The sequence below is a fragment of the Coptis chinensis genome, chromosome 2 (genome assembly GCF_015680905.1).
Source record: "Coptis chinensis isolate HL-2020 chromosome 2, ASM1568090v1, whole genome shotgun sequence".
Taxonomy (NCBI): Eukaryota; Viridiplantae; Streptophyta; class Magnoliopsida; order Ranunculales; family Ranunculaceae; genus Coptis; species Coptis chinensis.
Window position 1 is genome coordinate 110,260,805 of NC_141457.1, and position 12,450 is coordinate 110,273,254.

General features: G+C 35.3%; 2 protein-coding genes across 2 annotated transcripts; one reads left to right on the plus strand and one right to left on the minus strand.

The window, feature by feature from the left end:
• Positions 1-439: 439 nt before the first annotated feature.
• On the minus strand, positions 440-1,798 carry LOC147520527 (uncharacterized). Its single transcript, XM_086594963.1, has one exon. The coding sequence runs from the start codon at positions 1,440-1,442 to the stop codon at positions 633-635; it is 810 nt and encodes a 269-aa protein (XP_086451089.1). The 5' UTR covers positions 1,443-1,798; the 3' UTR covers positions 440-632.
• Positions 1,799-7,903: 6,105 nt separating this feature from the next.
• LOC147520528 (protein IRX15-LIKE-like) lies at positions 7,904-9,479 on the plus strand. Its single transcript, XM_086592058.1, has one exon. It carries the CDS (start codon positions 8,353-8,355, stop codon positions 9,295-9,297), a length of 945 nt encoding a protein of 314 aa, XP_086448184.1. The 5' UTR covers positions 7,904-8,352; the 3' UTR covers positions 9,298-9,479.
• Positions 9,480-12,450: the final 2,971 nt, after the last annotated feature.

A 12,450-nucleotide genomic window follows, 5' to 3' on the forward strand; every position in this document is an offset into this window, starting at 1 on the left:
AAGTGCTCAGGGTTAGACACTTAGACGTCGGTCTAAAATACCGTCAAACCAGTCTAGTTTTGAACCGACTGAACCGATATACTTGACCAACAAAAATCGAGTTTTAATTTGGGCTAATCCGATCCAAATTCCACCCCTATTTCTATGCCTTGTCTAAAAAAACATTTCTATACATTAATATTTCTATTTCTATGGTCTAAAAAAAATATTTTGGTCACAAATCATAACCTAGTTTCGAAGTGGAAAAAAATAGCATCGAAAACTGTATTCTAACACCCAGTTAGTTAAAATCGTTAACTGAATAATAGCATGTCCACTTGTCAACTAACAAGGCCTATTGGCCTACATTATTTTTTTACGATTATTACTAATTAGTCAATATTAAATTAGTGTATAATTACATCATTATTCATTCCCTCCAAGTCCACGGGCGGACAAGTGGACAACTGATCGATACTAATTTAGTAATTTACATCATACATATACAGCAACCCTATCACGTCATACACGTGCTTAGTATATTCCACAAGATTCATTATTTATTTACTGTTTGTTTATATGATTTGATGATTTTGATCTAATATATTCTGGAATCATTAGCTTGGAGCCTTGGATGCATGGCTAGCTGGTGATCACCTTCGTGCACAATAAGGCAATTGCAAGGAATTCCAATTCAATCCATCGTCCAAAGTTAAATTAGATATACCAGGATCTGCATTTATCATCATCACGGAATAATCATCCATCATCAATGGTGGTGGTGCCTCTATGACAAGGGACTCATCTATGTCTGGAATGCCCAAATCAAGATTCTCCCATATTCCTCCGATATCATCATCTTCAGTCTTCAATTCTTGACCTACGCTCCCCTTGAACTCTTCACTTAAATTTGGAAAAAATGACGTTGTACCTGGAATACAAGAACTAGTATTCTCGTCAATCGTCCTTGATGATGTACACTCTTGTTCCAGAACCGGTGTGCTTTCGTTCCGGTTCTTGGTGATAGTGGAAACTGGAATTGGGGAAGGTGGTGGAAAGGATTCCACATGCACTTCAGGCAAATTGGGTTTAGAAGAAGGTGATTTGTTGTTTTCCACATGCATGCCAGGTATGTTGATGTGCTTGATTGATGGTGGTGGCGTGTTGCAATTCACTTGCATTTCAGGCAAATTGAGTTTAGCTGAAGAACCATAAAGATATCTAGCAACAAAATCATAAGCAAGAGCTGCTTCATCTGATGTGTTGAAAGTCCCAAGCCAAAGCCGTGCACCTCTATTTGGTTCACGAATTTCAGCTACCCATTTCCCCCAAGTCCTCTGCCTCACACCTCTATATGTACATTGAGAATTCTCTGGACCTCCTTTACCTCTCATGCACCCTCTTCTTGAGCTTCTTTGAATGCTTTTTTTCATCATTTTCATCTCACCAACTTCTTGTTCCATTCCCTCAAATTTTGTGTAATAACCAAAAATACTTCAAAGTATTAACTTATATACACGTAAACATATGCCAATAAGCAATGGATTCTGTGACACTTGTAAATGAAATGTTCTAGCATGCAGCTACATGGCGTGGCAATAAAACCTTCACATCACAATGGTGTCTATCCACAGAATTCAAACCTGATTCATGCAGATCACACTTGGCTAAAGTGGTTTGTACTACTTTGTATGCAAATAGTGGTTTAGGGTGTAGGTGTCAGTAGAGGCAAATGACTCTCCTTGCTAAGGAATTCAATCTTAAAGAAACGTTTTTGGATAAGGCCTTGTACGTTTTCTTTCTTGGGTGTTATGTTTTGGGTTTTTGGGCAGCTCTAAATGTTTGGGTGGTAGTTGATAAACGCACATGGGAATTATAAAACAAAGTTGTGGGTATTTTTTAAAGAGTCCGGATTCAAAGAGCTAGCCGCACAAGGTAATTTGTGTGGGCGCAACCAATCACGTTGGATTTTATTCGAGATTGAGATTAGATAACTAGTGAGTAACGCCATTTTCTCTTTGTTACCCGAATATATAGCTGCCAAAATCTTTGTGTTAGGTAACTAAATATAAAAATCGAGACAAATCCAAAACAGAGAGATGAGAACGTGTTAATTAAGCCACTTAAACACATCTTCCTTTCTTAACCAACAAATAAAAGACGTCAACTTCTTCTTCCCACCAAATTTCTTGGCTTTATTGTTATTACCAATAAAACTATTAATTTGGTTGTACTATTAATATTAATAAATTGGTTGATCTGGTCAATTTAGAGAAGTCTCGATCAGCTACTAGAGGGTTCACAGTTCACACGTACTTAAATTGGCCCGGAGTTATTTGGTTATAAATGTAATAGCCACACATGCATATTACAAAATATCAGGATATGGATATTTATCGATATTCAATTTCTGGATATGTATCGTGGATATATATTTCTTTTTGGGGATATTTGATATTGTTTCACATACAAATATCGTAGATATATTCAAAATATCAATAAATATCATAGATATTATGGATATTTTTTGATATATCATGATACATTATTTATATTTATTTGAAATATAATAGTAAATATTAAATAAAATTGTTATATACACAAAATATCGCAAAATATTACAAATATTATAAATATCGTCGAAATATTATTTATATTTGCAGTCGTATATATCTCTGAACATATCATGATATTTATATATCTTTCTCTGAAATCTGGATAGATATCCTCAAATATCACGATATATCGGGATATTCTGTACTATGCTCACGTGTACTAGCCCCATCTAATAGTAGGTAATCATTCTCACCAAAATATGACTTGGCAGATTCAAGTGTTTAGAGGGTTTGCGTAATTTTGTGAAGTGCAATCAATATCATGGGATCTATCAAAAAATCAGCCAAAAGTCAACAATTACGGCTGGATTTATAAACTGTTGGGCCTCTAAATTTGATACTACATAATTGGCTGGCCCAATTGATACTATTGGACTTATGGATAATGGGCAATTGGGCTGGCTTTGCGAAGGTGTGACGAGTTGTTTCGCGCCGAAAGCGCGCATACACCTTGTGCCGAAGGCGCGACGAGTTGTCGGAATAGTGCCGCATTTGCGTCGAGATATCGTGGGTCGTAAGGACGGGCATACCATAGTATATAATAACATAGTGGCGATGGTCATGTGATTATCTGTTATGCTGCCGTCAGACTTTTGCATGATTCTAGGAGCCTCCATCTATGAGTTGCGCTGTCGAGTTACCCAGGTCCCTGTACAAACAGGGGGTTGGGCTTTACTTGGGCTTTTCTTTTAGCGTAAATGAAGACAAAATTTCTCGTACAGTTCAAAACTTCAATGCCCAAACTTCAATGGGCCTTTGGCCACTCCATGAAGACTTCTGTTCATGAGGTAATACCATTTCCATTTTTTTTGAGACGCCTGGAAGGAACGTCAGTAGAGTGTGCAATTATAAAATTTCAATTTGGCCAAAAGCAAGATGTTCATATTCTTTTGGTGCACATATAATTGAACCTTAAAGGTACTGCAATCATGGTTTTATATGCATATCTTATTTAAAGGTACTCTTTATGTACCAAAAATGCCAAAATGATTCGCTTGCAAATAATCATTTCTTGGTGAAGAAGTTGTTGAATGAGCTAACAAAAAGAACGAACCTTCATTGTTTAAATTAAAATGTCTAATTTTGTATCATTAGAAGTTTGTTTTTTGGCTGTCTGATTTTCTTAATTTAATATTTCTATTATTCTGATACTTTAGATTGTGCGCTACTTTTATGAACAACAATGCATGGTGCTGCTATCACGTTTATTTGCTCAGTATTATGTAATGCAACCAATATATTCTAAGTACCTAACAACGAAATATGCTTCAAAAATGAGAAATGGATATGATAACTACTCTACTTGTGTTTTATTTTATGTGCTTTTGATGTAGAAATGATACCGACTCTAGGTTAGGTTTCGAAGTTGAAAAGTGTATAGATGACAAGTCCGCAACCCTCCTCAAAAGTCAAAACCATTATTCACGATTTTTAAATTGTCCGAATTATGAAAGAAGTTCTAAAACAAGACTTCTCGTATATGAAATTTACATTGTTCGACCCCTAAACATTATTATTTCGATTTCTTAAATAACCATAATAATATTTGTTGGAATTCTGAGATTATGTTTGAAATCACAAACTATGTTCGAAACTCATTAAAAGCATCTCTAGGTGGTAACATCAACTGTCAGATGCTCCCACTAATTCGGAATTTCGACAAAAATCATCTCTAGTTGGTCTCAGATAGGGTCGTAACAACTGTCATGTTCGTATCCGTATTCGTAAATTTGCGATTTCAATTGCAGACACGACAGAATGTCACGCGACAGTGAGAGTGTCGCATTTTATTTTTATTTTTTTAACTTGGAGAGATAATGTGAGTATCGCTTAGGGTTTTTTGGGACAAACTCTTACCACTTGTTTAGCAAAATCAATTTCAAAAATATTTAAAAACTAAATTGGGCTCCACTTAAACTAGTTTTGCTATTTTGGTTTGGCTCCGCCTAGAGTCGGCAGTAGTATGTGAATAACTCACATACTTGTTCACAAAATTAGTTGTTAATGCTACCGCCACTTAGAGATGCTCTAATATCAAATTAGTTTGCTGATTTCTATGACAGTAAATTATCAGTTATAGTCATCAATCTTCATCATAATATAAATTGCTCTGAAATGCGCCCATTGATACCCAATGTCATACGCATTGTCCATATGTCTGTGGTCACTTTTCCAATTTCCTAATTTCCTAGGAGATAATTTAAGATTTTTGTTGTGTGCATTGGATCTTGAACATTATATGCTTCGGTTCTCATACCTGGGAATCACGTTTGTGCTTGCAGCCCATTTGGTAAAAGACAATTTTTGGGAATTTCACGTGCATGGATTTTTTTTTTTTTGATAAGTAGATTTTATTATAATTGACGTGTAAAGCGCTATTAAAGATAGTGAGTGAAAACATCACAAGTTCTGCAACTGTAAAGAAAACATACAGGGAAGTAAAAGAAAATAGCATCCCTAGAATATTACATCCCCGGAGTAGGACATTATCACACGAGGCGAGTCTAGTACAAAGTTTCTGAATTGGTAGTGTCGCCTTTCCTCATAATTAGAAATCCAATACCACAACACACCTTTAATCTCCTTGACCATTTGTGAGACCGAGCATTTTTTGTTCTTGAAAATATGATGATTTTTGTTCTTCCATAATACCCAAATAACAACATATGGCAATAGACTCCAAATAATTGATCCAAAATTCTTCCGTCTCCTTCTTGGCCAATTTGCAAGAAATTTTGGGACTAAAATGGCTTGCACTAGCAAAGGAAACACCATAACCATTGGAGCATGAAAGTCCATCCCTCTAAAGTGAAGCAGTAATGCAAGAACACATGACTAATGCTCTCCATGGGCATATCATACATAGTACAAATGAGAGAGACCACTGTACCTCTACAAAGTAGAGCATCCGCCGGTACGCCCAAGTATGACACACCAAAAGAATAAGCGCGACCCCAACAGCTAGATGAACCAATTATGATTTCCCTCTCACCAGATGGGAAAATTATGGTTTTCCCCCTAAATACACAAAAAAAAAATCAATTTGGGTTGATTGTGTGTGTGTTTTTTTTTTTTTTTTGTATTTGGGAAAGAGACCCTAATTTCCCATCTAATGGGGGGAAATCCTAATTGGCTCATCGGTAAGAGGGTGGGTAATACTCGTTAACCCAAAAAATAATTTCACTTTTAGAGGAATTGGGATTTTCCAGTTCACATGCATGGAATCTAGTAGAACAAGCGTGAAGTGCCCTTGATTAAGAGTTTGGTTCCTTTATAATTTGATTAAGAGTCTGGTTCCTTTATAACCAGGTATAGAGATTAATCTATGCAATTGTTGTAAATTTGATACCAAATGTCCACTTTAACTCCAACAAATTTCCTGTTATTTTTTATGTTTGCTCTTTCTTTTATCGTTTTTCTTTCTATGTTTTTAAACTTTGCTATTTAATTTTAGAAAATTTTAAAGTAAAAATGGCGATTAAAGTCATTAAACAAAAGCTTCCAAGTTCCCTATTCGCCCCCGCCGGAATCCTCTAAGAACCCAACCTTTCCTCTCTAAACCCAAACCTGTTAGGATGGTGATTAAACCAATCTTGTTTAATAGTCTCTTTGAACTCATTTATTGAGCCTGTTAAACCAAAATACACATGATGGTGATTTTCGAATTTAAACATATATATATTCATTTGCCACTACTACATAGTATTCATTTGCCACTACTACATAGTACATATAAAGATTGGGGGCACTCTGTTTTTAAAGAGTGGAAATACATATTGTAAGCCTTGATTGGGAAGTGTTTTATGGTCTGTAATGGTGGCCATTGCAGTAACCTATTCAACCAAGACTACTTAAGTTGAAGTTTTGCTTTATACTTTTATAAAACTAAAAGAATTAAAGGAGAAAGAAAAAAAATTAGGGAAATTAATAAAAGAAAGTCAAAGAAACTGGTAACAGGGGAGCCAACAACACAATTTGTTGGAGTTAAAGTGGGCAGATGGCGTAAAATTTTCAACAGTTATAGAGATGTTATCTCTGTACCCAGTTATAGTAAAATTTTCAACAGTTATAGAGATGTTATCTCTGTACCCAGTTATAGGGGAACCAAACTCCTTGATTAATCGATCAGAGCATTCCCAATACAAGTCAATATATTCCCTCTTTTATCACCTCTATCTAGGCAGTATTTTCCCTTTTGATAAAAAAACAAGGTGAAATTGTGCAATGCAAAGGTTAAAAAAAAATCTCAGACGGGTTGTTAGATTCTGTCTGGAGGCTTTTTGATCGAGACAGAATGTAACATTCCGTCCGGTATTTTGTCTGAAGTTAAAAAAAATCGAAAAAACACGCAAGACGGAATGAAACATTCCAGCTGAAAAAAGAAATCGAAAAAAACACATGAGACGGAATCCAACATCCCGTCCGAAATTCACAAGTCAGCCACTATCTCGGTTGAAAGTTTCACCTCCATTTTAACTTGGGAAAATAGTCACCGGTTATTCACCTCTGCATTGGTTAGTGGTTTTCCACATTTAGAAGTGAATAATTTCACAAACCCCTCATATTACCCTGTCTTGGGAATGCTCTCATTGCTCTTGTCACATGACATGGAATTACTTTGTCCACCGAAAAGAATCTGTGAAGATCCTTAATTCCGATTAATTAACTTATTGCTGGCGAAAGACAGCTAAACAAAAGCACGTCATGTAAAGTTAACACAAAACATTACAATGAATCGCACACTTTTGAGTGCAAACCATTTGACAAATGCAGGAATTTTCCAAGTTTTCAAATGTGTACAAAATTAATTTAGTTTCCATTACAGTGCAAAATTCATTCAGTTTCCACTTTAATATTTTTAAATTTAATCTGGTTTTAATTTGTAATGGTTTCAACACCGTTACCATAATAAAAAACTAGTCATTCGCCGAATGTGCCGGCTCCCGTGACCTCTACACTTTGGAATATATTTTTTAGCTTACGCGCACTTCAACTAATTTCAACCGGATACTGCCTTGCCAGTGGCCTTGAGTCTTGGACACAACCTCAAAGTCTATACGTACTATTGAGTATTGACAATGATCGATCAAAAAATGGCAGAAGGTTCACTACCAGGACCCAGGACCGTATACCATATCAACGGCACAATTGGTTCAGTCGTTAAAGGCTTCTTTAATAATATGTGATATTTAGTTTAGGAAAAAGACATTTTTGTTTGGGCATTGTGGTGAGGTAAGTATTTTTCCATTGTTATGCCGCTAAATCAGGGACGGTTACTCAATTTTTAACGACCATTCTCCTAAATTGACTCAAAATCATAGGAAATCTTATAAAATGCTTTTGAGCTTTTTCTTTCCACAATTCAATCAAAACCTACTTTTACTTCAAATTCACTCTCTCTTTTCGATCGATTTCAAACTACATAGACATCCTACTCTTCTACAGTTCTATAAGACATTCACCAGCCCAAACACCACACCACACCACCCATTTGGCCATTTCAATTACAAGTTTACAACACGGAATACTTAAGGTACAGCGACATCTTGCTAGTTTCTAGGTACACTGTCATCCCACCCTCCATTGAATTCGGCCCCACCTCGACTTTGGGCCCCACCACTTTCCCCCATTCCAATGTATTTTATTTTCTTTCTCCCCAAATTAATCAACTTTCTTTCTTCATAATAACTACACCATATTATCAATCTTCTCCATTTTCTCTCTCTCTCTCTCCCCAATCCATCTGACTCAGTGAGTCATGAAGATGAACACTGCCACCACAAAACTCATCCTTCTCCACCCTTTAATACAAAAACAGAGTGGAACTCACCGTATATGGCTTCTAGCCTTTGTTTCATTTTTCACATTTGCAATTCTTCTGACTTTTCTCAACACAAGAGATTCCATGGCCACCACTTCCACCACCATTTCCTCCTCTTCGACCAAACCAACGCAATTATCTCCAAGCGTCGTAGAAGCATTACTTCACTACGCTTCGACGTCTAATCAAACGGGGCACATGACTGATGCAGAACTGAAATCAATATCAAATGTTCTACGCCACTGTTCTTCCCCATGTAATTTTCTCATCTTTGGTCTTACACATGAAACTCTCCTATGGAAAGCTTTGAATTCTAATGGAAGGACAGTATTCATAGACGAGAACCAATACTACGTTGCGTATATCGAAGAAAAACATCGCGACATTGAAGCTTACGATGTTCAATACACAACTAGAGTGAATGAAATGAAGGAATTGATCGAAACAACGAAACAACAAGTCCGTAACGAATGCCGTCCGGTACAGAATCTATTGTTCTCAGAATGTAAGTTGGGGATTAATGATTTGCCAAATCATGTATATGATGTGAGTTGGGATGTTATATTGGTTGATGGACCAAGAGGTTATTCAGCATTGGCACCGGGTAGGATGTCTGCAATATTTACTGCTGGAGTTCTTGCAAGAAGTAAGAAAAATGGAGGGGTCAAAACACATGTGTTTGTGCATGATTTTAATAGAGAAGTGGAAAAAGTTTGTAGTCATGAGTTCTTGTGCGGAGAGAATTTGGTGGAAACAAAGGACTTTTTGGGTCATTTTGTTATTGATAGAGTTGTTGATACTTCTAAGACTTCTCAACGATTCTGTCGTAAGCGTACATTATCTTCTTCTTCTTATTCAGCAGCAGAAAAAGTGTCAGTGTGAGAGAAGACATGGTGTTTGATTAGTGGTGTTAATTTTTAGATATATATTTTGGTGATTTTGTTGTTATTACTTGTTATTACAAAAGTGTAATATTTACAACGTTTAATAGGAGAGTAAAAATTACCGCTTTAATTAGAAGTGTTATAATTTGTTTTAATATGAAATAAATTTCCGTTATAATAGAAGAGGAATTTCCGTTGTCAAAAAAGAAATTTCCGGTTTTTCAAATAAAAGAGAAATTCTCGTTTTAATAAGAGATAACGTAAAATTTTAATAGAATTCGAAAAATATCTTTTGTGAGAGTTTTAATATTAAGACTAGTTTGTAGACCGTGCATACGCGGGCTATTTTGAAAACATTTAGATTTTTTTTAGAAAATTGGGGCTACCATTTTAGTTGCTAACCCGTTTTAATTTTCTAACAAATTGTTTTAAATTAAGTTTTAAAAATCCGTTTTTTCAATTGGGAGAGAGATCATATTTTAATAGGAAAATAATTTCCGTTTTAATTAGATATACTAAATTTTCTCTTTTCAATAGAGAAGGAATTCTCATTTTAAATATATTAATGATTCCCGTTTTAATTAGAAGTGTTAGAATTTGTTTTAATAGGAAATAAATTCTGGTTATAATAGGAGTAAAATTTTCGTTTTAATAGGAAATGATGTAAAATTTTAATGGAACTCGAAAAATATTTTTTGTATGAGTTTTAATATTAAGATATAAATATACATTACAAAAATGTAATATTTACAACGTTTAATCTAACAGATAATACAAAATTTGGCTAGTGTCGGTGGGGATTGGAGAGAGAATAGATTGGATTGTGTTTTTGGCACCTTAATTCAATCACGTGAGTTTGGACTCCCAGGGAGTTTATTGTTGTGGATTTTATAGATGAATTCAAAGACCCCGCTTTCTGCTTTTAGCAGAGAGTGGTGGGGGACAATGTCCGTGGACGTACAAGATAGATAAAAAATCACGTGTAAAGATGCAAATCAAGCTGAGGAGTTCAGATGATTTTTATCTTTTCTTTTTTGTTTTAGGAATGGCAAAGATAAACCCGTGAACATCGATTTTGTTCCAGACGGCTAAATTTTTATGACAAGTCCGAGTTATCGGGAAATCGAAATGTATAATATACATCAAAATATCAAATACGGAGACATACTTGCTAAATAAGCTGCTTAAGATCCTAAAATTTGAGCTAAAATTTCAAGGATTTTAGCTCAATCTTCTAATAGCTCACATTTCAAGGTAATCATGGGAAAAGATTTTGGTCATTTGTGTAAAAATACTGATACCAAATGTGTAGTCTTCAGCTGCTTTAGACGCACTTCGGTCCTAAATGTTGAGGACCAAAGCTTTTCTCGTAATCGTGCAATGTAATTGTGCTTTAAAAATGCCTAAAGCTTTAGCTGGTAGTGCAGGCCTGCAGGGTCAACTAAAGGTTTCATTTTTTTCTTTTGTTTTTATAAATTTATTATTACGATATAAGTACGGTCAACTAATAATTCAACTACAAACTGTGAAATGCAGGGCCGGCTCCATACAATTCAAGCCCAAGGTGAAAGTAAGAAAAGCCCCCTTCCTATACGGGTTATCCAATAGAAACATTTTTTAAGGATAAATCATAAAACTTTTCAAAGTGTTAAAATAAGAGCATTTTTAGGAGTGATACCAACTTAGTATCAAACACCAAATTTCTAACAATTTGGTGTTTTTTCAACTTCAGGAGAGTCACATGTTGATGAAAACACCAAACCAAACACCAAATTGACCAATATTTGATTCTAGCTTTGGTGCTGTATCAAATCACTCACGCGGTTTTATAAAAATCGTGCGGTTTTGCCAACACTGTGTGGGCTTGGGCTAGATTGTGGGATTCAATCACGCGAAACCGCGCGAGAGATTGGGAAAGAAAAATAATAAAAAAGTTGATCACGCGGTTTTTGAAAAATCGTGTGGGTTTGGGCTTTTAAAATGGGCTTCACTGGAGCGGTGTTGGAAAAACCGTGTGGGCTATATGGCACGATTTATTCAAAACCGTGTCATTTGATGTCGAAAATTTGATGTTGCTCCTAAAAATAGTTGGTGTTTTTTTTGTTGCTCTCTTAAAAATGCTCTAAAATGAATATTAATTATACATTAAACAGGTAAATTAATGAATAACTTTCCATACTTATTAGTCCTAATGGATTTAGGGCATCTCTAATGGGGAGTGTATATATATACCTCCACATAAATGCCACATAGGTGCCACTAGGATTTTATGACCCCTATTACACACTAATAGTTTTCACACCCAAAATGGTATCCAATGCAAAGAGTTTGTAAAATTAACAAACTGAGAAAAAACGACGGTCAAAATCCGTCGCAAGTGGTTTAACTAGTGTTTAGAAAATTGGATCGGACCGGTATCCGACTGGAATCGGTAAATTTTAGGTTCGGGTCAGGCATAACTTGAGTTTTTGGTTGGACCATCGGTTTAAATTTAAACCGTGGTTGAACCGACAAACCGGCTCAGCTCTAAACCGGATCACCTTTATTATTATTATTATTTTTTTATTTATTTTTTATTTTTTGAAAAATTGATAATGTGGGGAGTTGAACCTAGCACCTAAATCAGATAGTCCAAACTCCAAACCAACATACTACTATGTGTTTTTTGTATAAGAAATTCGTTTTGATATATAATACCAATTAATATTGGATTAAAACATATATTTATTCATTTTATTATTGTAATTATTAAAAAAATTGTTAAATAAACATCAATCGGTCTGACCGAGTCGAACTATGGTTGAACCATTTTAACAAAAAATCGGTTCAATCACCGGTTCGGTTTTCAAAACATTGGGTTTAACTAAAAAAGAAATAAAACACACGTCACTTTGAGTAACGGCTGTGGTTTACTTAAAACTGGCCCAACCAATAAATGACGGTCTTTGCCCGTTGCAAACATTACAATTCTCAAAAAAAAAAAAAACAAACGTGAGTTTAAGTATCGTCTGAATTTCTTTTTAGTTGGGAAGTTACTTCAAGTGACGCCCGAGATATTTATTAACTAATAGTCGGATGGGGAATTCTTCACCCCCTCTATTAACTATTAGCTTATCACCTGGGATTTACACCCCTATTGAAAACATGTTTT

Excerpts from the sequence above, each read along its gene's own strand:
- LOC147520527 (XM_086594963.1), bottom strand. The coding sequence starts at position 1,442 with ATGGAACAAGAAGTTGGTGAGATGAAAATGATGAAAAAAAGCATTCAA.
- LOC147520528 (XM_086592058.1), top strand. The coding sequence starts at position 8,353 with ATGAAGATGAACACTGCCACCACAAAACTCATCCTTCTCCACCCTTTA.